Source organism: Mycteria americana, chromosome 1 (genome assembly GCF_035582795.1).
Source record: "Mycteria americana isolate JAX WOST 10 ecotype Jacksonville Zoo and Gardens chromosome 1, USCA_MyAme_1.0, whole genome shotgun sequence".
NCBI classification, from domain to species: domain Eukaryota; kingdom Metazoa; phylum Chordata; class Aves; order Ciconiiformes; family Ciconiidae; genus Mycteria; species Mycteria americana.
Genome location: NC_134365.1, coordinates 14,164,960 through 14,192,705, shown reverse-complemented (window position 1 = coordinate 14,192,705; position 27,746 = coordinate 14,164,960). Strand labels below are relative to the sequence as shown.

The 27,746-nt window shown below is 36.3% G+C and overlaps 1 protein-coding gene across 2 annotated transcripts in view; it reads right to left on the bottom strand.

Annotated features, from left to right (window-relative positions):
- Window positions 1-27,746, bottom strand: part of FAM185A (family with sequence similarity 185 member A) — a 46,571-nt gene that overhangs the window by 7,951 nt on the left and 10,874 nt on the right. Inside the window, exons 3-7 of one of the 2 annotated variants that reach the window (XM_075491372.1) lie at window positions 24,911-25,003; window positions 19,342-19,480; window positions 14,333-14,374; window positions 3,887-3,982; window positions 1,452-1,586 (exon numbers count right to left, since the gene is read on the bottom strand). In XM_075491372.1, coding sequence (XP_075347487.1) covers window positions 1,452-1,586; window positions 3,887-3,982; window positions 14,333-14,374; window positions 19,342-19,480; window positions 24,911-25,003 — 505 coding nt within the window. The remainder of the gene's footprint in view (window positions 1-1,451; window positions 1,587-3,886; window positions 3,983-14,332; window positions 14,375-19,341; window positions 19,481-24,910; window positions 25,004-27,746) is intronic. The other variant, XM_075491380.1, reaches the window with a different exon arrangement.

Genomic DNA, 27,746 nt, shown 5'->3' with positions numbered 1-27,746 from the left:
TTTCCATGCCTTTGGGATATGTATATTTGAGGCCTTTGGGATATGCCTTTGGGATATGTAAATTAGAGCCGCTTTTGGCCTCAACTGCCAAGATCATTTCCATATGGAATGGTGGGTTGAAAAATTGCATCCGCTTCAGCAATGACTGTCCTACATAAACACTGACTGGGTCATGAAACCAGAGAAGCCATTCAGCTGTGTATATTTGAAACACCACTCTTATCTTTAATATTGCCAGAACAACAAGATGATTGACCAGCCAGTGGTCCTCCTTCACTGGGAGATGTGTTGTTTTATTGCTGAGGCAATTCATTCCATAGAGCCTCGCTGGAATCTGGGGTCCTTCCACAGGTTTCTAGCTTGAAAACTTCTACCCATGGTTTTAAAAAAAAAATTGTAGTTAATAACCACTAGTAAATTTAAATGCTAGTTACTGTTCAAGACAGGAAGAGATACACCTATACATTTCAAGACTAGTATTTTATATAAGCAGGCTACATATTAAAATTATGTACATACACTTCTAACATTTCCTGACTTTGAGATTATAATCTTACATGGGGGAGGAAAACAGGTTTTGTGCATATTTTCTTAGGTTTAAAATCAGAGAAAAACTCAAAGCCTCACCCAATCTGCTATCATAGCAGGTCATACTGACATAACACATTCAAAAACAAAGCTGGAGCCTTCAGACACATTACGTTAATCTTTCCTCTTGAGCCAACTGAGAAACTGGTAACAGCAACAGACTTAACTATCTAGATAGACACGTCTGGAAAGGAGGAGAGAAATACACACCCTGACAATGAATTGTACAACTGTTTTCTAAAGCAGGAAACAGCAAGACTTGGGATTCCCAAGTTCAATTTTAAATGCATTAGAAGAATGTTTCCAGTAACCACAGGCACCTTTCCGTGTACTCTCTATTCCTCCATGCTCCAGCTTCTTCTACTCTTCTCCTAGCTATCTCCCACCCATCATTTCTCAGCCTATCCTGCACTGTTTAACGTTGATACTGTACGTTTATAAATATACCATATACCCCTCTTACTTCCCCCTCCCACCCAACAGAGATACACAGAGAAAACTTTTCATTATATTTTTGACAGACATTCCCTGGGAATTTATTATATGTGACTGTCTAAGCCAACAAAGCAATAGGTCAAATTCAGCCCTGGATTACCTCACACATTCATTGGAATAATGCTGAGGATGAATTTGGCTCTAAGACTTTTGTTAGCAAAGCAGTTGTTTGCATTCACAAGTCATTTACCAAAGAAAATGAAAAAGTCATCTAGTAACATGGGGAGTACAATGGCACAAGCAAACATTTGAACCTGAAACAGATGAAACAAGAAGAAGCCAAGAGCAATAAACTCATAAGGAAACGTGGATGCCTTTGACTAAGGCCAGACAGACATTTATTGGGAGCCAAGATTAGTAAGCCTTACCACTTATAGTTACATGATCATCTTTGGAGGCACTCTGTGTTTCTTTTAACTGGATCTCTGAGCTCACATCCACTTTTCTTCCAGACAACTGTAAATAGGCTTTGAGAGAGGCAGGTACCTTGACTGTAATAGAACCTGGTATAAATTTAAATGAAAGCTAGTTAGTTTAACATTGTGATCAAAGCATAAAACTGGCAATTATTTAGCTAACTTGAATCAAATAATCTTTTTTTTTTAAGAGCCTTCAGACACAGTAACCTCTTTTTTTGTCTCTGAAAGGATAAATGAAGATATCTTAATTTATCATAACCAGAATACTATGCCACACGTAAACAATGGTGTCACAGTATTACCTTTGCAAACATGAAAATTAACATTGACATATACCTCTAGCAACAGCTCTTGCTAGAGGATCTTCTTACAGGAATGATCGGGAAGCAAATCTAATAGATCTCACAAGTATTATGACTTTAGTTTCATCTTCTAGTTGCATATTTACACTCCTAAGCAAGGACAGGAGATTGAATTTGATGATTAATCCAGCCACTGCATGGCACATTATGAAAGAACTGCTCCTCTGGAACGATGAGATGCCGCTTACATACTGTTAATGCTAGCAATTGTCTTTGCTTTAGTGCACAGGGCCAGCTGTTCACATCATTGAACAGATACAGTCTCAAAAGTGACTAACCAGTTTAGACTATGTATCACTAAAATGTAAAATACTAGTAAAATTGCAGCTTTGGTGGCCTGAATAATTCTACCCTTGAGATTAAAAACAGAAATTCTGACTTCTGCTTCCCCTAAATATGTGCTTCTGAGCATCAGACTGAAGGCAGATGCTGGGCCCCCAACCTGCCCATGTTAGTCATATTTGGAATTACTCAGTCACAATGTTTGGAAGCTGAGCCCTACACATTAAAACAAAAACCTACCAAAATTCAGAATATGCTTTCTATATATATGCTCTTACTTTTTGCCCAATTCCAACATTCACTTTAGAAAAACATTAAAAAGTTTCTTTAAATACACCCCAAAAGCTGAAGCAGAACATGATAAGAAAACTGATGTTATAACAACTACGTAGCAGTCAGAAAGCAACCCTAGCTATGCAATTTAAATTCAGCAGAATCACTTGCCTGTGACAGTCCTGATGAACAAGTAACTGTCAGTATAATTTAGGCCTAAATTTTGCTGGATACACAAAAGCCTTGGGATAAGAAAGGGAAAAGGTCTTCATCTTTGGGTCCTCCTTGGAGACTTGCTCAGTGATGTGACTCATAAAACCCAACACACATGCAGCTAATTTATCACGAATGGGACATTTTCTACGCTGCAGCTGTCAGCAGTTACTCTGAATTTACGGGGTAAACAAAAACAGAACTTCATCAACTTTGCCTTTACTAAACTGTGCTGCCAGAAGAGATGTCAGGCAATGTTTCGAAAATAACGTTAATTAGCTTTTATTAAATACATTCCTCTTCGCTACTAATTCAAAGAGACATAACTTGGTATTAAGTGATTCAAAAGGTAACCAGGAAATAATATAAAAATAAATTTCTTTGCACCAATGGAACCAGAAGAGCTTGCACAGAAGAATGGCACACAACTGATTTCAATGCATTTCCTTCATTATTCCCCACTTGAGTAACTGCCAGGTTTTAATAGGGCACAGGCATTGTCTCTCAGACAAGAAGAGAAGGGTACCAAATACAATGTTCATTTAAACCACCTGAAGTGTCTGACATGATGTTAAAGTCAACTATAGAAATGCTGTAGTGGGTTTGGTTTTTTTTTTTTTTTTTTTTTTTGTTTTTGTTTTTTTTCAAAACTAGGACTAATGAGATGTATTCAGGGCTTTGTTATTTGCCATTCAGAAGATATGATATTGTAAAACTACGAATGCAACTTTAGGAGTGAGCTTTTAATTAAGAAGTGAAATTCTAGTGTTTAACCAGGAGAAAAAAAAAGGAAGAATGGTAGGGTAAGGCCCTCTCATCTTTGTTTTTATGCCTTCCAATTTCAATAATGGAACATTTCACCAGGAAAAGGCAGGAAAAAGAAATGTAAATATGTGATGGTTGTCACTCTGCACATAGATATATCAGCACCATGCAGTAAACTGTGCTCAAGGCAAAGGAAGATTGTAATCTAAGTCAACTCTGCAGAATTCTGCTGGGTAGATTGCCAGGAAGAAAAGAAAGTATTGAAAAATAAAAATATTCTGTAATCCATTTTAAGTATCATTGCCCCTTACAGAGTTTACTGTGTTATGAGTATTTATACACATGTTCTAATAATGAGATAAAAAAGAACGTAGATAACCAACAATCACAAACTTATTTTTTCCAGACAGATAAACAAAAAAACCCTTACCCTCTTTTCTTTTACATCATAAACTGCCACAAAAAAAATATTTGTTTTAGTTTGCTAACCTTTCTGGGATTTCAGATCCACTTTTCTTAATTGACTGACATAAACATCTATTGCCCCATGATGTGTAGAAGCTTTTAGACTCCCATCTGATGAATCTAAAAAAAAAAAAAGGAAAAAAATAAAAGAACTTGTGTATCATTCACTCTTTTTAAACAAAAATTTGCCAGAATCCTTCTTTGTACTTTGAACTGATTTTGTCAATTCTTCTGTGTTTGAGAAGTATCTTATATTCACTTACTGAATATCAGACTTCTCTTAGAAAAACAGGTTTCTGAACAAAACTTATCTCCCCAGTCCAGAGCTGCGGCATACACTGCTCCCAAGGCCATAGCCCTGCAGCTGTTACTGGACTTGCAGCATCTACAAGGCCTCAACAACACTCCCCTCTTTCTACAAGGATGAATTCATCTTCATGCAAAGATCAAGCACAAGGTTTGAAGACTAAGATCTATTTTAGTTTCCAAAAAAGTTCATTTGCTCAAACCGCACAGAGAGAACTTTACCCAGAAAAGCCGCCCCATGCAAACAACAAACAGTTGTGTATTGTAACACGTTGTTACACAGAAGAACTGTGTTATCAGGCTTTGTAAAGTCTGACTCACTACATCTGAATTTTAAACAAACGTTTGAGATAACTACTGCACTTTAATATACACAGGAAAACAGCATTCAACCTTTTCCCTGGAATAGACACCCCTACATTTTCTTCTATATCTTATCAGCTGAAATTTTTGATAACAAAGTTTTCTGAAGAAACCTTTTTACAAAGAGAAAGCCTTTAAGAAACCTTAATTGCATACTTGAGAAGTAGCCTTTAATTTCTTGCAATGTATTCCAGTTTTAAATACATGAATTTTCACAATATTACAGTGAAGTCCTAAAGAGTTAACTTTTGAACTACTGAACAGACCTATAGCTGATAAAAATTGCAAAGAAATTATGAAGCCACTCTAGAGAAGCATAAAACACCTACGTATGTAAGTGAGCAAAAAGCAGTCAGTGAAATATCTTTAGACACACTGCTAGAAATGAAAGTATTGGCAAGAACTCTTGAAATACTGAGAGAGACTGTTTCTCTTAGTTTCTGGATGTGTATAGTAAAAGAAACACAGTCAAACTTTCAGAACTAGCCAAAATAACAAAATCAAGCCTGAATGAAGCTTCCCATTTCAAAAAGTACAAACCTTAATGAGAGAATGAAATTGATTAATCATAACAAGGATGTCTAACATTAATGCCTTAAGCTTGCCATACAGTTTTAGCTCTAAATACACTCATCTGGAGCTTTTCTGATGCCAGATCTCAAGCACAGATGTGGAAGATCAGTGTATTACTGATTATTTCAAAAGTAAAAACATAGAAAGGAGTTGTTATCCCACAGCTAAAACGGATTTCTTTGGAGGGGAAAGTAATTAAAAAAAAAAAAGTAGCCAGTCCATATCTAGTCAGCTGAGAAACTGAGACTGTCTTTGACTAACAAGAAAACAATAATGACTAGAATTGGATGGGAATGTTTTTCCCATCTCACTAGATTGTGTAAAAGAAGTTCTGTTCCAAATCTGAAGGAAAAAAATTAACTCTTCGTTAACTGAAATTAATAAACTGGGGAAAAAAGTTTTGCTTGTGTAAGTCACAATGAAACATTTTATTAATAACTTTTTAAAGTGTTCATAAGTTTGAAAACGAAAGTCATAGAAACAGAAAAATTTTATATGAATCAATCTTTTTAATGAAATTTTTTGTAGCAATAAATCAACATTTTCATGTAAAAGCTATTTTTGCAGATATTCCAAATCAAATTTAGTAACAGCCAATCACTGAGACTGCACATAACCTTGACAGAGATTTTTGTTGGCAGCAGATACAGGAAATATCCAGCCTCTGACTCTTCTGCTTTAAACAAAACATGCAATTAGTTCCTTTATCTGCACTATGAAGAAAGAAGAGTCTCCTGTGATAGGACAGCAACCTTCTCCAGGGAGAGCAACTGCTAACAGTTTGTACAATACCACCAGCTGATGGTACTTTACAGGGACAAACGTTTATTCAGTGAATCCTTCCTCTTCCCACTCTTCAAATGCAAAAGTAGCTCTTCTGAGATTCTTCACAGTGGAAAGATGCCTTTTGCAAATCTATTAGCCCCACTTCAAAACTAAACAGAGAGTTCCTTTCTAGATTTTCAATTTTATATACACACACATATATATATGTATATACAGTAAAAAAAAAAAAAAAGAACTCTAATTTCATGAGAGACTGGATTCCGTTTGCAGAAGGCATAGGCTCACCAAGGCACAGATTTACCTTGAAAATAAAATTTAAGCAGAACACTGTTTTGGGAGGATGACTTGCCAGATTTTGACTCCCAGAGTACACCACTGAACGGACGTTTCTTATGGCAGAAGAAAATACAGCAAAGTTTCAAAAACACTGAGAACTTTGGCAGCATTAACCAAACACTAAAGCTGACATTACGATAGCTGTTTAGCTTTGATCTATGGAAATAACATGAAATATATTTTTATTGAAACAACTGAATATGATTTATGGAAAAAAGTTATGGATATGATATATACAAATGCTATTTAGATACAAATAAGAATGCCAAGAGACTTAAAGTTGGTCATCACTTCTACAAAATCTATTAAAGACACTGCTAAGTTTTATGTCGCTATAACTCTAAACAAATGAGAAGGGGGGGAAAAAAATGGAAAATGGATTAAAACTAAAGACGGGTTATAAAACAAAAAAGGCCAAATATAAATAAATACATATTTCAACAAGAAAAATTACACTATATTAAGTAACACAATCTGGTAGGACAAAATACATAACTGAAATAATAATGGAGACAACACATTTTAGTTATGACAGAACAAACCTAAGACAATTTATTTTTAAATATACACCCAGTGTTAGCTGAGATCAATGTGAATAACAAGGTAAAAACAAGAAAAAAGTGCACAGTTTGAATTCAGAGTTTGCTAAGGACTTACAAATCAAGGGGAAATACAAGGATGGATTGTTCTACTGGAAACGGAACAGATGGTAACTCTTGAGCAACTTCAGCTATTTAAGAATTTACTAGTACAGGAAAAAAAAAAGGAAACAAAAAAAGCAGTGAAGCAAGATTTCCTTGACAAAGTTTGTTAAGCTTTATGAAAAATAAGTACAGCTCGAAGAGTAAGACTTAAGTCACATAACTTGAGAAAGACTATACAATTGAAGATCACCGAAAGGCCCACAAAGGTGACAAAACTGAAACATAATTTGCAACATTTAGTGTCTCTTCTTCCTTCATTTTATAAAGCCAAGTACTGAACAGAAGTTTCTTATGGCAAAAGAAAATACAGCAAAGTTTCAGAAACACTGAGAACCTCAATTAAATAGTTAAGTGATCTTTCCTTAAATCTAAGCAAAAACATATTTGCTTTTCCTAACAGCACACAATGACTGACCTTGCTCACGTTAAAATCAATGACAAAACTGATTTCAATAGGAAAACACAAAATATTTATTATGATTTGGTTAAAGATAGGAGAAAAGAAACATATCTGAAGTGTGAGGAAGATTTAATTCTTACTTAACTGGCTATTTAGTATCACTTGTTGATAAAGACTGGTCAATTTTCTTGTTTTAGTTCATTGTTCTAAAACTGCCACATGAAAAATATTATTAGAAACTGAAATGTGTACATTAAATAGACTAATTGCACATACTACTAAACAATCATTAGCAGTCCATACCATACTCACTATCCAGACCTGGCAAAACAAATGATGTAACACAGAAAGCAAAGAAATCTCTCATTAAAACAAATCCTTTGCTAACTAAATTGTCCAGATTATCCTTTTACCTCTAAAGGATCTATTTTCTACCTAGATTTTGAACTTATATCCATTGGTTTTAAAGGCCAGTCTCTTTTGTGTAACTTATTCTGTTCCAAAAGAAAAAAAATGATTACATGCCACAATCCTGCATCGTAATACAATGTGCCAAGTACAACTTCACCTTGATAAGCCTCTGACCTACTGTAGATCAAATGGGATCTTCCCCTTTGAATATCTATCCACACTGCCCATATCTATACATCTTCTTCCACAGACTATATCATACTGTGTTAATCATCTCTGCAAAACAATTAGCTATAGATCTCTACTATTTTAAATGTTTAAGAGACTAATGAGGTGGAAGCAGCTTCTGAAGAGATATGTGCATCTAGTCAGGAACACGGTTGTCAATAATATGAAATCCCCACAAAACCTCCTGCGGAAGTTTCAATAAATTATGTAAAACTGCTCATCTGTGAGCCTCAAGTTGGAGGCACAGTAACTAGCAGTGAACTCCAGAGTCAATACTGAGTTCAGTACTGTTTAACATCTTCATTAATGATCTGGACGATGGAGCAGAGTGTACCCTCACCAATTTGCTGATGACACGAAACTAGGAGAAGTGGCCGATACGCCAAAAGGTCATCTGTCATCCAGAGGGAACTGGATAGGCTGGAGAAATGGGCTGGCAGGAGCCCCATGAAGTTCAACAAGGGCAAGTGCAAAATCCTGCACCTGGGAAGGAACAACCCCAGGCACCAGTACATGCTGGGGGCAGACCAGCTGGAAAGCAGTTTGACAGAAAAGGACCTGCGGGTCATGGTGGACACCAGGTTGAACATGAGCCAGCGATGTGCCTGTGCTGCAAAGAAGGTGGATGGTATCCTGGGCTGCATGAGGAGGAGTGTTGCCAGGAGGTTGTGGGAGGTGATCTTTCCCCTCTACTCAGCATTAGTGAGGCCATACCTGGAGTACCGTGTCCAGTTCTGAGCTCCCCAGTACAAGAGAGACATGGACATACCGGAGAGAGTCCAACAAAGGGCAAAAAGATGATTAAGGGACTGGAGCATATTTCCTGTAAGGAAAGGCTGAGAGAGCTGGGACTGTTCAGCCTGGAGAAGAGAAGGCTCAGGGGGGATCTTGTATATACCTTGGTATATTGGCATATCCTTGGAGATATTCAAAGGCTGTCTGGCCATGGTCCTGGGCAACCTGGTCTAGGTGACCCTGCTTGGAGGGAGGAGGGCGGACCAGATGACCTCCAGAGGTCATGTTCATTAAACATTATGCTTTCTTTTCTACAACTTACTTTTTATTACAGATCAAAACATAACAGCCTCCTTTTAACACCAGGATTTCATTTTCACAGTTTCAAAATTCATAGCCTATAACACTTGTAAAGGAGTAGTAAGAAAATGTTAGCCTCAATTTTAGTACGTTTAAGGAGAATGCTGACCTACTGAGGAAAAAACCCTCAAACTACAGAGTGATTTCTTCAGCATCAATAGTATTTTATCCCAACAGGAAAAGCACTTTGAGTTTTGCATTCCAGATCTAATAAATAAGTAGTATTCTACAATATTAAACACAGCCCTGTATTTTAATATGCATGAGACATGCAGTTTTTATATCATAGCCGCTTCTTTCCAAGAAGGATGAATATGTTAGTGTAGCTCTCCATAGATTCAGACTTTCAGATCTGTTCTCTTGATGTAAATCCATGAAAATTATGTCTTCATTAGCCAAATTTCTGTAGATTAAGAGTGGCATATGTGGGAAACTTATGTTTAAAATATAATGAACAAGCCTGATATTTATAGGATACTGCATTTCTTAGAACATAGCTAATGTATATTAATTGTGATTATATAATAGCATTTTGGATTCAATTATGAAGAGCTTTCAGTGCACCCCAACTAGTGAGGGAAGGAAACAATTTTTCAGAAAAATCAACTGTTTTTCCACTTGTGGCATCCTATGAAAGACTTTCAGACATCATACCTGTAGGAAAGTACTGCCTGTTAGAAGTTAGTAGAATTGGATCATACTTGGGTGTCTAGTTATATTTCTACTGTCTGGAATGCAGACTGGTTAGCTCTATATTGGAACAGAAGCACCCATTTGTGGATGAAATGGGTGGTTTAGCCCTTCATTTTTCTGCTACAAATAGGTATTGACAACTGTAGCAAGATATACATTCTACAAATATAAAATACATATCTTATCAAGAGTCAGAAAAAAATATTGCTCCAAAACCAATATAAACTTAAATACTACTGTAACATCCAGAATCTTCAGTGCCATTATATGAGATGCTATAAAACATACATGATGTAGCATCACCAGAATTGTTTATTGCTAATAGAACATGTACAGAAGTAAAAAAGTTTATTCTTTTAAACCACAAGGAAAACCCTATTGTTCTCAGGCAGCAGCTACTTTTTCTGTATGCTCCAATTTTAAGTAGTTTCTCCAGGACATAAGATCTGTTCAGAATGCTATATAATCTACGTTCAAAAGGATGCAAAGAAAGGGAAGGGGAACATGGAAACAAAGACCGATGATAAAACCAAATAGTAACTCAATAGATATTAACTCATAGTGGGCTATTTTTTTTTTTTTTAACTTTCATTTTTCATAACCTGACACCTGGGGGATAAGAAAAAGCAGTGATTCCAACCTGCCTGGAGAGCAGCACCCTTAGTATAGGATGGCACGGAAAAAAGCATGGGAACAATGGGGAAAAAACATTACAGGTCTGTCATCAGCAGAACACAGAAGAAGGTCAAGTTCTGAGATACAAGGTTGGAAGATGAAGGACACTTAATGAGAGCCAGAACATTAACATACTTCAAGCAGATGGCAAACACTGGATCAATAGAACTAATTGCTATTAAGAGACAAATGTGTGCATGGGTATTTTTTTTAAAGTACATAAGAGCTGTACTTTATGAAATACAGTAAATACCTTTAATAGAATTCAGAAATGAGGTTTTTAATTTAAAAATTCCCTAGATCACATATTAAAAACTGAACCCTCGAGACAAAACTCACAGATGCAGCATTACTTCTAAATACACTAAGTTTTTTATTGTTTTATTTTTCAGTTATCCAAAACTGTCTTAAATACCATAATTGTTTTTCATAATTGATTCCCTTCTTAAAATAAAACTTTGGTGTTTTGTCTCAGTACTAGAAAATTGCCTTATGATGACACTCATCACAACAGAGGATCTCAGACACCTCAGTTCACTTTCATGTCAGGACTATACTAAAATTCATGTTTTTAAGAAAGTTGAAGTGTTCTTAATTGTTAGGTTTCAGTTGATTTAAGACAGTGAGCATCACAGCAAGTCACTGAAGCCTTTAGGTTGTCTAGTGTGGGTTACTGAAGAAAGAAATGAGCAGAATAAGGCAAACTGACACTGACATATTTACCCCCAAAAAAAAAAAAAGTTTCTTGGATCTCAGTGAGAGTTTTCCTCACCAGAATAAGTCCCTGCTGCCCATAAGCTGGTTAAGGTTGTTTCCTTCCCTCTGAAACAAAACAACCACCATAGGCTTTATCATTTCTGACTATACCAAACACAGAAGATTCATTTCTTCAATGCATAATTGGGTTAAACGTAAGTAATCCAGTAAGGAAAAACAATTTTTTTTTGAGCTGGTAGGGGAAAATTTGGCTTGGCAGCACAGTAGAGAATACATAATCAGACCATACCAGTAACATTGAGAAATAAGCAAATTCTAGCAGGACTGAACATGAGCCAGCAGTGTGCCCCAGCAGAAAAGAAGTCCAACAGTATCCCTGGCAGTATTAACTGGAACATGGCCAGTGCATCAAGGGATGGGATTATCTCCTTCTACTCAGCACTTATTAGACCACACCTGGAATACAGCATCCAGTGTTGGGGCTCCCAAGAGAAGGGAGACATCAATAAACAGGAGGGAATTCAGCAGAGAAGCACCAAGATAATCAGGGCACGGAACACCGTCCCTATCAGGAGAGGCTGAGGGATGAGGGCTTGCTCAGCCTGCAGAACAGACTGCTTCAGGACCTGACAGCAGCCCCCTAATCTCCATGAGGAGGTCATCAAGAAGACAAAGCCAGGCTCCTCAGAGCGGTGCGTGACATGAGCACGATAGACAACAGACATACATTGAAAAAAGAGAGTTTCAGTCTGGATAGGAGGAAAATCTTTTTCACCCTGAGGACAGTCAAGCAGTGGAACAGTTTGCCCAGAGAGGCTGTACAGTCTGCATCCTTGGAGGTTTTCAAGACCACAAGATAAAGTCCTGAGCAACCTCACAGTTGGCATGGCTTTGAGCAGGAGGTTGGAGACTAGAGACTGCTTGAGCAGGGGGGCTGGACAAGATGACCTCCAGAAGTCCCTTTCAGCCTCAACCATTCTGCAATTCTGCAACTTCCTGAGGTCTCTTCCAACCCGAGTTTTCCTACAAATTTACTGAATAAAAATTTAAAAGATTAAGCTAGTTCTAAAAACAAAGTACACCATTACTTTTTGTAAGATTATTCCGATTTCTAATGACTATCTTAAGTAGTAACTTAAACTAGAAGTAAAAATAGGTCTGGTTGCTTTAAATTAAGAAGTCATTCAAGACACATAGAACATTTGTTAGAAGTAGGAAGCTTCTGGTATAGCTTCCTATATAATTTGTCAGTGACTAACAAAACTCACATTATAGGAAAAAAGGGAATAATCCTACTTTCATATTTTAACAATGTCAGTGTGAAACACTGCCATATGCCAGACGCTTAAAATTGGACTGAATTTTGGACGGTCTTCAAAAAATAAAAATAGATTTACACAAACAAGTAATACCAAATTACAAAAAAGCCAAATAAAACAAAACTATTCTATAAATAATAAAAAAGCAGAAAATTAAAGGGAGTGAGACACAACACCATTGGCTTCCTGTTTTAATGCAGAATTACACAAGAATAAGGAACCATCAATAAGTCGCTTATATTTTCCCAAAAATATTTTGGAAAAAACCATCTAGCACACTCAACTATGTTTTAGTTTGACTTGTAAATAAATCTCAGAACCTAAGGATACATCCCCAAAATCTAGAGATGAATACATTTTTTCAGTTAACTGATAAAAGTCTGCCTCCAGTGAAATAAATAACTACATCCCTATAAAAACCCAGCCAAGGAAGTTGTAAGATCTGAGCTGTTCTTCCTATTTCTATCAGCAAATCCCTGTCAGGTCTCTGGCAACCCAACAAGCTATCTTGTCGCATAAATTTCTCCTATACAAAAACCTTTCACTTAAAACTTTACATTTTCTTTCTCAAGTTTTTAGAGTTGAACCACTGGATCTTAAGTCATTTGCCTTTGGAAAAGTCCATGAAAATCTAAAGGATGTTTAATGCTCTTAAAGAAAAGATTATGTCTAACTAGTGCCTTCAGAATTGAAATCTGAAAAGTAAACTTTATTCAACTGTAAGATGTGTTTTAATGTTTAAGCTGAACCTGGTTAAATAAGGAAAATAATCATCATCTGTTGATGGAAAAAAAAGCTCTCTTGTGTTAGGAAACCTTTATTTAAACACTCTTCATATTCTATGAGTTTATTTAACAGAAGGAAAAACAGACTAGCAAACTTAATTTAATCCTGTGGTTTAATGACTAACTCATAAGAATGTGTATTGCATTCATTTTCCAGGAATGTTAATATAGATCGCTTAGAAACATAAGAAGAGTTCTAACAGTACAGCTCGTCCCTGAACAATGCTTAGTGAGTGACTATGGTTACTACCATTAGCAGAAGTCTTTGAGACTTGGGCCTGTAACCAAGTTTATTTACAGAAGGGGAAATCCTTCTATGGACATTCAAGAGACACTGAGCCTTGTCTGTGATTCTGTTACTTCAATTTTCTGCCATAGAATTAAGGAGAATTTTAATTTCTTACTTTTGTGTTGATATACTATAAAATGGTCAAAAAGGGGCCCTAATATTTTCCTAGAATAATGCAACTGATATAATGTATACCATAATTGATAACTCTGAGTTATCCTGTTGTATGAAAGCTCAAGTTCCTGAAAGAAAATTTATAAGCTATTTTTATTTCTGAAGGGAAAACAATTATTAGCATAATAGTTTGGAAATGTTTAAACTATCACAAGCCTTCCCTCCTCCCCCCAATATGTAATACATCAATGATTAATGCTTCGTGATACAAAAATTAAATATAGCTAATCATTGGTATCAACAAATATAAGACAGAGAACTAGGTTAAAGGCAAAATGATTACATTTGATGTACACTTAGTCTTTTCTCGTATCCTTTTATCCCATCTTAATCTAAAAGACAACACCTAGACTCAGTCTAACTTGTGCAAAGCCCAGTGGGTATTGTGGTATCAAAAGCTAGACAGAGTGCCTTGCCCAGCTGCAAAAGGCTGAGTGCCAAGTTTGGAAAGGATCTCCTTCAGCTACACAGCTATCAGTGCTACTCCTGAAAAGAAAAGAGGGCAGAAACACCCGTGAGGAATCCCCTCCTTTTTACTTTCCCTGTAAATATTTAGCTTTTAGAAAGAGGAAGGGAAGAGTGAGAAAAGAGGTATCTCAGAGAAGGTAGAACCTACCTACTGTAATACTCCCTGTTTTGGTCTGAAGGCTGGTGTTACCTATTAGGAAAAGAAAAGGGGGAAAAAAAAATGTTAAAAGCATATTATTTAACTGGTTTCTGACATCATAACAAAGACTAAAGTAATGTGATCCCATACAAGAGCGTTATAGTTGTAGTAGTATATCTAATTTGCATATAAAAGCAAAATAGCATAAACCAGTTATATTGCTTGAGTATTACTGCTTTACAAACAAAACTCTAAACACATGGGTAACAATGAAGTTATTCCAGAAAAGAAAAACACTCTGAGTAAAGCTTAAAAGGCACAGACTGGATGTGAGGGAGAAAAAAGCAGAGAGGCATTGCGAGGCTAAAGCACAGTATTTTCTTATTTTATTTTGGGGCAAATTTTTAATTTTTTAAATTGCTCTGATGCCTGCAACAGCACTATGGATGATTTAAGTAGTTCAATAGGATGAGTGACAAAAACTGTTTTTATTTTCCTTTTCTATATACATATGCACATGCCCCTTCCCTCTGGGGGGATTTTTTGCTTTATGCTCAAAGGCTACTTCCTAGACAATAGCCTAAAGAATCACTGAACATTACCTAGTCCCTCCAAACTTATTCTTATGTGCATGATGACCCATTGTCAACATTTTTCATTGGATTCAGCAAGATCTGAGTGTGTTGGGCAAACTGGAGAATATCAGACAGTGTATAAGGCATAAAACATAGAATGGGCTCCTACTGACCTTGCATTACTTTGAACGGGCACTGGTGTTTTATCCTTACATCCCAAAATACATACTCTTCCCCTTTACCTATGGTATCAAGAGAATCTGGAAGGAGGACAGATGTACCTCATAACAGAAAAGCCATCTATGCTGCTAACAGTCTAACAAAGTTGGTAGAAACTTCCATAGTTCCATGTATGTTACACATGTGTAACTGCCTCCCAAAAAATGCTTTAAATTAAAAAACTAAACCACAACATGTCATTTCTGCCACTCCCTCATCCTCCCAGGAGGATAACAGATTGAAATATAAGGCTGATCACAGTAATTTAGTAACACACAGTATTCACAACAATTTTCATATCTTTCAGAAGAGGCTTTTAAAATTTGCAAATGGATCAAGCTCTGCTCCCATCTTCAGTAATTACACAGTAATAAACAGCCATTAGGGTAGAATGCATTCCACTGTATATGACCTGTAGTGTTTTTCTTAGCAGTCCATGGGCTGAAAGCTAGAAAAGAAGCCTATCATCAATAGTCTTAAATTCATCATTTCAAGCACATACTGTACAAAATACTTGGGGGTTCTGAAAATCAGAGTTGAAACAAAACCATACTTCAATGAACGTGAAAGATGTTTGGCTTTACTGTTTGCTGATTCAAAAGGCACACTATAATTATTCCACCCTTTTCCCCATTTTATCATGGCTAGTAGTTATTTTTGTACAACCTACAAAAAAGCCTAGGCTTTAGTCAGCTAGCAACTCCCATGGAGCTGAAGCTAGATTATGCTCTGAATACAGCCCCTGGGACTTGCGGATTTGCTGGTCTGTTCTTTTGTTTCTTTTGTTCTGTTCTTTCTGGGGTTTTTTGTTTTCTGTTTTGATAAGCAGGTCCTTGAAAAGTGTTAAACGTTTAGAAATCAAACTCCTATTAACCACAAACTTACATGGCAGATGCGACTAATGCTGTGTAATGTAAACATATTAGTGTGATAGGCTCACTTCAAACATTTAGCTAGAACAAAAGTTGCTTTTAAAGCAGATAGGAATGTCCTGCTGTGGTGTGACCTGCACTGTCTGTAGACAGTGCACAGAAGTGTATTTTTGGTCATGTAATTGTTCCATGAATGCCAACACTTAACTTAAAAATTGTAAGATAGCCAAGTATTTTTTGGACACATCAAGGGCAAAGAGAGAAAGACCTGACTAGAGGTAATTACTAGGTCAATTAGAAAGCTCAATGGCACCTGACATCTGTAACACCAGTTACAGAAATTGATTAAAATGACTCAAAACCAATTTCTTTAAAATAATGCATTATTCATTTGCCGTAAAACTATGAAGCATGCAAAAGAGCAATTAAGAATGCCTACATGCATGATCTCTTACCTTTACCTTTTTTTTTCTTTGCAAGACTGATTAGATTCAATAGGGACCGCTTACCCCCTGCCTTTCAGTTGTGGGTTGGACTACAGAAAAACACGTGTACTCACTGATATTTCCATAGAGATCTTAACCCCTCATTCTAAGGGCATCTTAAATATTTCAATTACTTCAGACACATATACTGGGAACAGCCCATTTCTGGACATTTCAATCTAGCTATCTTATCAGATATATGAATTACTTAGATTTTACATTAAAAGGTGCCTGCAAAATGCAAGCTATTTTGTTATTTTAAGACAGCATTACTCAAATTTGCTGTAGTGCGAGTAAAATTTACACCTTTTCAGAGATAGTAATTTTTAATATGAAAATGCTTAAGAAAGATACCTTTAAGTCAAATCTTAAATTCTGTTAAGTTTTTAAATTACTAGTAAAGTGCAAACACAACAATTATGCACTGAAAGGAGAGAAATCTAGCTGACATTAAAAAGTGAGCTAACCTCAAGTTAAATTAAAAGTCAAATATTCAAACTACCATTTGTATTCATCCTGCTATCAGTGATACAGACATTCTGTAAAAAAGCGTGACTGTCATTTTTGTTCTGTAACTAAAATACCAGTTTCAACAACATTAAATACATGGTGCACACAATATATACTCACTTCCTTTAAAAATAAAAGGCTCAGACAATCTTTTGTCTGTAGTTTGCTTGTATTATGCTGGTGAGGTTTTTTGTCTGTTTGGTTTTTGTGACAGCAAAGAAAATTTAACTTCTGACTATACACTCATGCCTCCATAATCGGAGACATTGGACAGCAAGAATATTGAAGACAGTATCACTGTTACAGGATTGCTTAAGGACTGCAATACAGAATCACTATAGTATTTCTACACAGAGTCAGTTTCAGTCTTTCAGGTCCTAATTTTAGTCCTATTCAGGCCCTTCCTGAGCCAAGTTTGCACTCAAGCTTGGGCACTGACAGTGTGGGAATTGCACAGCCAGGGTTTCAACTACAAAATGGGTCCCAGGCAGGTTTGTAAAGTTTGTGTTGCCCTGACTTCAAAGTTCTCAGTGCAAAAGCAACGAAGTCTAGCTCAGTTTTGTGCACAGATGTGCTGATTTTAGGCCAACTATAATATCAGTATACTGTCAGCTATAAGGAAATAGTGGGCTTAATTGCCCAAGAAACAATCTGTCCAAGTGTTTACAAACAAAACTACTACTAAAATTGAGCTACCTCATGAGCAAAGACTAGAAATGAAAGTGACCAATTTTTTTCTAACATAGAATTATAAGCTGAGTTTATCTTTTCCACTAATATATATGTGTGTGTGTATATATCTATGCAATATAATAAAAGACTTTAAAATTATTTGCTCTTACTATTAAAACGTGATTGAGGAACATGATATTTTGCAGAAAATATTTTTCTGAAAAAATAGAATAGAAGGATCAAGCAAATGTTAACATGCAATTGTTTTTAAAAGAAACAGCTAAAATAACGTTAGGTGTTCCAGACCCATTTAGTAGAGAGCTCATGAAAATAACCCTGAAGTAACGTAAGAAATGTCTGTATAATTTGGATACAATTCTATTTGTTTTCATACTGTTCTTCAGCTAAATGACAATGAGGCATTACTAAGAAAGTAAGTCACTAACCTCAGCAGTTATCATTTCATTTTTGTTCCAAGAAAAACAGAAATAAACTTTTGGATGTGCACAGAGGCATGAACACACTCACAAACTGACCATTCCACAGTATCATTATATCAGTTTGAAGTTTGGGAAAAAACCCAACCAACACAAAACAGTTTATCAGACAGGAATACCAGTAACAATACAGTCTACACGTTAGAAAAATACAGTAACAAGAAGGAAAAAAAAAAAAAAAAATCTTATTTCCACCTACGCACGCTGAAGTGAACTTTACCTAACAGGTTTAGAAACCAGTCTTAAATTTACTATAAATGGACAAAGGACTTGCTCCTTTAAGGAAGAAACAACAGTCATTTATCAAGCAAGATGACAGGACAGAATTGCTAAGAAAATGCAGCAAATTGTTTATAAGGCATATAGCTGGAAATCTGGAACTCTGACTGACCTGAGTAATTTTCACTCTTTGTACATCCTCCAGTTTGTTTTACTTAATCACTTAATTTACTTAATCACTTAATTACTTAAATCACCACAAACACATGACAGCACAGTCAGAATTCAGTGGGAATTTTGTTAAATTAGAAAACCACACCAGATTCCAACCCTGAGTGCTGTTTATATAAAAGATACTCAAGTTTTAGTTTGAGTTTTATTTAAAACAATTAGTTTTAGTTTTAAGTAAAGGACAGTAAAGGGTGGATGAATTAGAGACTTTTCCCCCCCAAAGAACACTGTCACTGTGTGTTCTTTAAACACTGTGTGTTCTATACTACATTAGTATAGGGTGCCAGCACACACACAGACCATTTCTACTCAAAACTTCAAAATACAGCCAAGTTCTACCATATTTCTTAGTAGATGCTGTAAGAGTTAACTTCTCCTATGAAGAAAATAAAGGGTGGAGAGAGGGGAAGAGAAGCCTCTTTACTACTTTTAGTATAATTTTCATTGCTGGAGTTCAAGATATTTTGACATCCTTAGTACGTGATACGTTTCTTTCCTATAATATACACTTTTTGTTATTTCACAAGTATGCGTATAAAATTGTTTTTAAAAATAAATACAGTATGCTATATGGTAAGTGAATTCTCATCAATTCTGTCTCTAAAAATACAGAACTCTTTTGTTCATATACTGTGCACAGTTGATTTACTGACAGTGTATAGCTTTAGTCCATTTGTTACTGCGAACATTATGAATACCTTCAAAGCAGCAAAATTTGTGACAGTGTTTCCTTCTTACCATGAATACTTCCCAGCAGAATATCACCAGCTACTGAAGACAGAGATGATGATTCTGCATAGAGATACTTAGTTTTCAGCAGCCCATCTTCAGTAGATATGTTGATGGATGTCCCCTGCAGCTTCTCTATATTCACACTCTAAAAGAAATAAACTTAAATAAACATAATGGAAAACTTGTCATCACAGTTTGAAAAGGCAGAGGGAAGTAACACTATTAAGAGGCAAAACAAATGGAAAGCAGTTGTTGGTGCAGAACAATCAGAATCAAGTTCTTAGTTAAAAGCTACACAAAACAAAAAACCTTTTCACCCAAGACCTCTGACCAACAAGTTAATAATTCTTTACAATATTCCTATGAATTATTTACATACATCATACAGGTGAAGAACCCAAATAGTCACAAACAGATGAAAGAAAAACCTGATTTATTTTTAAAAACCAAAACACTTAATTTTGAAAAGTAAAAAAAAAAAGATTAGCTTTAATAATGAAGACTTAACATTCATAAAGCATTATGACACTTAAAGCATTGGTAATCAGTTTTCTGCCACCACATACTGAAACATCCACTGTCTTTGTTACATACAGCTATTTACACAGATTTTTAACTGGCTCACTTTGTAGACATAGCTTTGGTGAAGGTTTGCAAAAAAACCACAGCTGCTCTTTTTCTCAGTATAATTGTTCATATTACCTCTGTTATTCAAGCCTCTATGCTTGGACTTAAGCCCCAAGTTATACAAAGCCTTGAAAAATGAAGGATAAGATCTCTATTTCTACTTCTTTTCAGTAGAAATGGAGATAAAGGATAAGATTTGAAAAGTTGCACTATGGATAGATTTGGGGAATAAAAGGTGATAGATGAGATTATGTACAAGTCATGTGACATAACCTATGCCTACCTGAACAAAACAGAACAAATCACATGCTTGTACAACTACCACATGGATTTAATTCTATTCTTCCTCAGTTAAACTTGATTTATGATGGAATCATGCCATAGTTCATACTTAACCCCTATTCAATTTGTTTTTATTTTGCTTACACATACTTTAAGTGAATTGCATAAAATCCTTATTCATTACACGAGATGATATATGGCCTTCTAGAACAAACTGTGCCTTATGTCAATTTATCTTTAAATCTACTTTGTCATTTTAGCATTGTTATCTTGTGGAAAAAAGTTAATACAAAAAAATAAGTCTGCTGACCCTTCCAGTGTTATATTATATAAAGAATAAGCTATGGATGAAGCAAGAGGTATTCTGGCAAACAGCAACTAGTGTCGCACAAACTTCATGCTGTATTGTGTCCCAGGAAGTGAGGTAAATAGGCTGGTTCACTATGGACTATATGACAGCTAAATTATACTGTGACCTTACCAATCCACACATACTGAGCTTTATGGCGTCTTTACACCTTAAGTCATAAGATTACAGAGTGGACTCTTAAGACTTTTGACATGATGCTACAATACGTAGTAGGTCTCCAAGAATGTAACAAGATTCATTAACCTTTAAGAAAACCTGGTGATTGAAGTGCTGTGCTAGAATTAGAGATATATGACAGTCAATATCTACAGTCTCTGCAGGTGATGCTGCTTAGAACTACGCTACAGAATCTAAGCATCAACAGTAAACAAAACCAATGATATTAAGGCATAATTTGTCACTTGACAGTGAATTACTGTCACTGAAAGAAACAGTAATTCAGCTTTTCAACCTTTTGATGCTTCTGACAAAACTCTAACAAGCAGAGACCTTAACAAACCTAGGTTTACATTGCATCTGTCCTAGGAATGTTTCCCACAGAGTACTCCACTACTCCCTCACCCAGGATGGCAAAGTGTAAACCTGCTGTACCACATGGCAAAAGCAACAAGTAAAAGAAAAGCCACTGTCATTTTAGGCTCTACGATCTTAACCTGAAGAGTTAAACGGCTTGCAAAGAACCTTTCCAATTTTAGCAGGGCCATCATTGCTATCAGCACAATGAAAATAGAGTGAGGCACACTTTAAGGGCGGGGAAATAAAATAAAAATATCTGCACAGTTCGGGTGCAAACTGGCTGCCTTGTGGCATTCCTGAATGCAAAAAGAAAAGCCCAAAAAGCTACATCTGTCACTATGGTATGCAAGTTTTGACTCTGTTTAGATATTTATCTTATTTAAATATTATGAAGTCCTTTATTATAAACAAGCTCACATACCAACTCATCTTATTTACCAGCCTCAACTACCTTTCTTAAAAATGCACAGCAATAAAGAGTTGTCTCAGCACATGATAAAAAGAAGTACTGAGTCAGCTACTTACCATAAAAAATAAAAACTACCAATACAATGAACATCTGTTTCAGAATAACCCAAATGGGTGGTGGAAGTCAGACTACTCAAGTATAAGACTAAAAAAGTATTCTAGATAGGGAAAGCATTAAAAAAAAAAAAGACTGCTTTTTACTGAGACTAAATATGTTTTCCACCCCAAATTCTTTAACTTTTATGAATTTTTGGCAGAACATAGATGTTTGGCTCTGCTAAATAAGTGTTACAGAAAAGTCCCCATGGCACAGATTAGCTAATGACTCCCCAGTCAAACAAATTTGATTATTTTTGTCCATTGAACCACCAGGTTTTCTGGAAAAATTCCTTCCCTTGAGAGCAGAGCCTTGGGAGTTGCAGTTACTGAGACTGACCACATGTTCAATTTCCATCAGTTTCTTACCCCTTAAAAGAAAAAGTGTCAGTCTATCTTCATAAATCAGACTGAGAATGTTTTTGCACCTGAACACATTTTCAAGATGAAAATTAACACCTTGCTATGTTTAAATCTGACATTAACAACTCCTTTCCCACATATTCCTCTTCTTGGCCTTCCTTTTTGTGCCATCCTTGCTCAAATATTTTACTAGTGTCTTCTCCATTTTCCCCCCTTAAAAATACTCTGTTGCTCAAGTGCTTAGTGTCTTTTACCACATCCTTTCCCTCCCCACCTCCAGGAGGGGGCTGGAAATGCTGACAGAGCCATAATTACATAATGATGACTACAACTGATGGAAGAAACATCTCATATAAACACACACAGGAGACGTAAGGCTGACTGATTATTAACAGAAGTGGCCAATAGAGAAAAGAAGTCTCACACTGTCTTTCCAAACTACACAGCAAAGTTTGTTAATGAGAAGTTCAATAACATAAGCCAAAATATTGTTCCATAGCTGTAAATTCCTGTTAAAATTACTCACTTCACTCAAATTACTACAGCTTTACAATTGTAAGACTGACTTCTAGCAATATTACAGACTATATAAAGAAGCACTTCAACTTAATCTGCATTAAGTTTGTTTTATTGTTTCAGAAGGATAGTGCACCTGAAAAAAGTTAAATTTTTAAACAACATTTAAAGACTCAAAGCAAAACAATTATATGTCTCACTTTCATGAACTATATTTTCACGTAGATATAGATCTAATTATTTTTCTACGATCCACTTGTTTTTATCAACACCAGCAAGATATTATTTGAAATTAACTCCATGGACTGCACTGGTGTAACAAACTAGTTTGGGACAAATTAGTAAGTAGCACAACTGTAGTTTGAAGACCACCACCATGCTAGTATGTTTTGAACAGCATGAATCCACAGCAGTCAAAGCACTTCGTAGATTGCACTCAATCTTATTCACTGGTAGAAAGCAAGGATTCTAGTTTTCAGATCCTTCCAACAGAAGCCTTCTGCAGAAAGATGGATGACACATCAAGATAGCTGTAAACTACCTCTGCCCTATTCCATGCCCTCTGGCTACTAGTGGCTTAGCATAGGTTCTAAGTCCACTAACTAGTAATAGTCCCAAGGGAACTGCCAACCAATTAGCACTGATCAGTCCAATTGTGGCATCAACAGAGTGTGTCACAGTCAGACCTTACCCACACTCTGCTTTATGCTGGGAGGTCTTGCTGGGCTGAAATAATGTTCATGAAGAAGTATCAATCATAGAATCATTTAGGTTGGAAAAGACCTTTAAGATCATCAACTCCAGCCATTAACCTGGCACTGCCAAGTCCACCACTAAACCATGCCCCTAAGCACCACATCTGCACACCTTTTAAATACCTCCAGGGATGGTGTCTCAACCACTTCCCTGGGCAGCCTGTTCCAATGCTTGACAACCCTTTCGGTGAAGAAATCTTTTGCAATATCCAATCTAAACCTCCCCTGGCACGACTTGAGGCCATTTCCTCTTGTCCTATGGCTTGTTACTTAGGAGAAGACATCAACACCCACCTCGCTACAACCTCCTTTCAGGTAGTTGTAGAGAGTGATAAGGTCTCCCCTGAGCCTCCTTTTCTCCAGACTAAACCACCCCCAACAACAGTACATCTACAGCAGCCTCTGGGCTCTTTTGTACATAAAAGGCAGGCTAGCATCCGCTACAAAGAAATGCGGGTAATTTAATGTTGGCAGTTTCTGGAAAATCCAATGGCAAGTTGCTTAGTTTACAGCAGGACGTTAGGAACAGCTCACAGCTGGCTCTATGTAAGTGAACATACGATCTCAGAAGCCAATCTACAAGGTGTACAACAGTGCCAAATGGCACTTCACAGTAGTGATTTTGGACTCCTAGAACTTAATAGCTTGGTCTCAATTCTATCCTAGGCTAGGGAGAGCTACCTGCACTCTTTCTGATTCTTCCCAGTGCTGCTGGTTTTAAGGGTACCTATTGATTCTGACAGAGTACTGCATGCATCCAAGCTATTTCCAGACTTGGCTTGGCTCCACATGTTCATATAGCAATGCTTCAGATCTAACAAATCCTAATGCGACCAGTTGCATGGACATTATGATGCCTAAACATTCAAGTTGAGCCTAAAAACCATGCTGGGTGCAAGAACTGCAGTATTACGTAAGGGAGCCTAGCTCTATATTATTTTAAATAATGGAGAACTGACTGCTTATGGCCAGAAACAAAACCAGATTAGAGCAGTATGAGGTTTGTCTCATACTGCCATCTGCTGAAAAAAGCAAGCTACTTCTCTATGGACCTGTCTTCTCATTCATGATTCTCACTGCATGTCATAACAAGATTACATGTGATTACATTTCCTCAGCTACAAAGAAATACACAAAACATTCTACTCTTCTGTTCTTACAACCATATAATGCTGGAAGTGTACAGCATGTACAAATATCCAGCCACTATTCATGAGACACTAAAATAAACTCACAGGCCTATTGTAGAATCCAGGTGCCTAGATATCAGCCAAGTAAAAAGTTTGAGTGTTGTGAGGGTCTACATAATTAAAGCTGATAAGTTGTATCAGCTAGCACAATCTCTGTGCTGATGGAACAATCACATGCTTATTACTGCTCTTTCTATGGAGCCTGTTTACTAATCCAAAGCAAGCATAAGATAAGATAGTATAATTAAACAGACAAATGTAAGTTAACTGTGAAATGGCAACCAACCAATGAAGATCATTAAATATTCTTCAGCACATTTTTCACAATTTAGTCATTTTGCAACAGACAAGCTGAATAAGCCACTGAAGAGAAAGTTTTACTTCTTACTTACACCCTTCTCTGTTGCACGAATATCTGTATTTCCATAAAGTGTTCCAAGACCAATTACTTTGCCACCGTTTGTCCGTATATCAATTTTATGGCTCTGAAAAAAGTTTAAAAATCATATGGTTACAATAAACATAGTTAGAAAACAAATTATCTTGTGTTTCAAGCTGTACCACAATAACCACCTTGGGTCAAACTTCCATTTTATTGTGATGGTTTCTTCTCAAGTGATTGCCAAATGTGCCGTTTATCTCCAGTGGAGTCAAACTCAAAACAAGTCACCTTTCTTTGTAACCAGAAACACAAGGGAAAGAATGATGCTGAGGAACTCTTTATTCTCAATACAGGTGGGTTTTTTCGTTTTGGTTTGTTGGGTTTTTTTGGTTTTGTTTTTTTTTTTTTTAACTAGAAAAACATTCATGCAGCATATATTCAAATAAGCAGCAGGGAAAGAAAGAGGAAACCTTACATTTCATTTATACTCCATCCAGAAACCAAGGTATGCATATACCCAGTGCTGCAGCAGATGAGAAACACGAGCTGGCAGTGAGAAATGAACTTGCAAACTGGAGCCTCCCAGTGACTTGGCACCTACAGTGTCACAGAAGTCTGTAGGATAATCATATATATATACACATATATATATACACACACACACACACACACCACAGAGCTACTTATGCTTGGAGTAGTATGTATAGCCATAAACTTCTATGGATGGATACCAGTGCAAACATTAGGCCTGCAAGTAGAACCAGCTCCTACAGTGTTTCACTCCAAACAGTTTCTAATTCAAATTAGGTATTTTGCATACATTTGCATTACAATCTCAAGTTTTTCCACAAAGAAACCAGGTTTCAAGTAAAAAAATGCTATAGCCCTTATACCTTTCAGCTGCTGCTGCATACAACTGACAAGAAAAGAAATGTACAGAAATACACAAAACCTAATCTCAGAAAGACAAAAAAACCAACCATTTGTAAGAAGGGAGAAGGGAAAAAAACATTTTAAATCAGATTTAAATAATCTAACTGTATTCATAAGCTGCAACTTCAACAAATCTGACTTTAAGAAGCCTATGGATCTCAACAGCAAAGCTCTTTTGCTTAAGTTCACTAGCGTGAACGTTAGAATAACAGAATTTAAAAAGTATTCAGCATTTTTTATACTTAATGCTGGATAAACTTCACACACACACATCCTTCATTTTCCCATACCACCACCTCCATTTTCAGATATATTCGTTTCTGTTGAAAAAGGTATTATTCCTAATTTAGGACACCATCCATTAAATTTGACAAACAAGCATAAAATATTCAAGATATTTATATTATTAAACACCTGTTTGGATAAGCCATAATAAATTGCATTTACTAGGTCTAATCAGATAGCAACAAGATTAAGGACTTTCAAAAAAATATATTAAATCATTTCCAATATGGAAAACATGGACTTACACTGCTCTGGCACATTTCTGATGAAACACCAAGAACCAAAAGTTTCATGGGGTTTCATAAGACAGGAAGAACTCTAGAGCAGTGTTTCTTAATCTTTGTGTTCCTAAGTCTTGCTTTCTCCTCTTTATTTAAGAGGCTTCCCCACAGTAAAATGCAACACCCCTAACTTCAGACTACAGTAGTGCTTCAGACCTTTTAAAGGTTGTAAATAATTGGGCTGTTCAGTTAAGCTTCTATACAAATGTAATAGATGATTCTCTCCATATACAGTAAGCAGGATAAAGTTAATTTAGATGCTTCAGCCAGACATTGCGGTTCCTTTGAGGCAGTTACATTAGGCACATTGTCAGAATAATGGTTAAAGAGCAAATCCTCCAAGCATGTAACTTGAGGAAAATATGGGAATTCATAAGATTAGAATTAATGTATAGCAAGGACTTACCAGTATGGCCACTGATAGTTAAGTAAAACAAAACCACGACATACACACTTATTTCCTCTTTTTTTTTTTTTTTTTTTTTTAACTCTATCATTTTGGGGATAGAAAAAGTTTTGCTAAGACACGGGTCCCTCAACTTTTTTCCCCAGAATTATTAGACTATCCCTATCCTCTTAAAAAACAAAAAAACCAAAAAACCCCAGGCTTTCAGAGGTAGGTATCAACAGAGACAACCTAAAAGACAGCAGGATTTCCTGAGAGAAGAAGCAAGTTATAATGGTCAAGTCACTTTTTCATTAAAATGGGATATTCTACCAGCTGAAAGTAAGCAGCACTAATTTGTCATAGGGCTTCTCCTAGCAAGGGAGAAAGGTTTGAGTAAGTAAAAGGCAAAAGCCTGTCAAGGCCATGACAGATGTTAAAAGAAAAACAGAAAAATTTGTTCAGTTCGAAGAAAGGAAGGACAGCGGTGCAGGACTTTAACAAATCAGGCTCAGACATGGCATACGGTGAGGAAACATGGCAGGTCTTCCACCGATCGTGCACGAGACACCTGGAAATTCTTGTTATCTCTGGCACAATCAAGGAGTCAGAAGTAATCATTGAACATAGAAATAAAATTAAAGGGTCTCCTTGGTCCCACTGTCACTAAGCTGATGGACTGCAATAAGAAGCAGGAGAAAAAATGTAAAAAGAAGAAGCACTGCTTTCTCAATAAAGAATTTGGGAATAATTTATACTCTGAAGAAGATCTAGAAGTCATAACTGTATTTTGGAATTACTGCTACTATCAGTTGACCTAGAGACTTGGAAGGGATAGGGTGAATTGGGCTTTAGCCAATTACAAAACAACAACCAACAAAAAAACCCACCTCAATAAAACAACCCTTAACAAATTTCACTGGCTGGATAATGCCTACCACACCAAAAGTACCAGTCAAAAT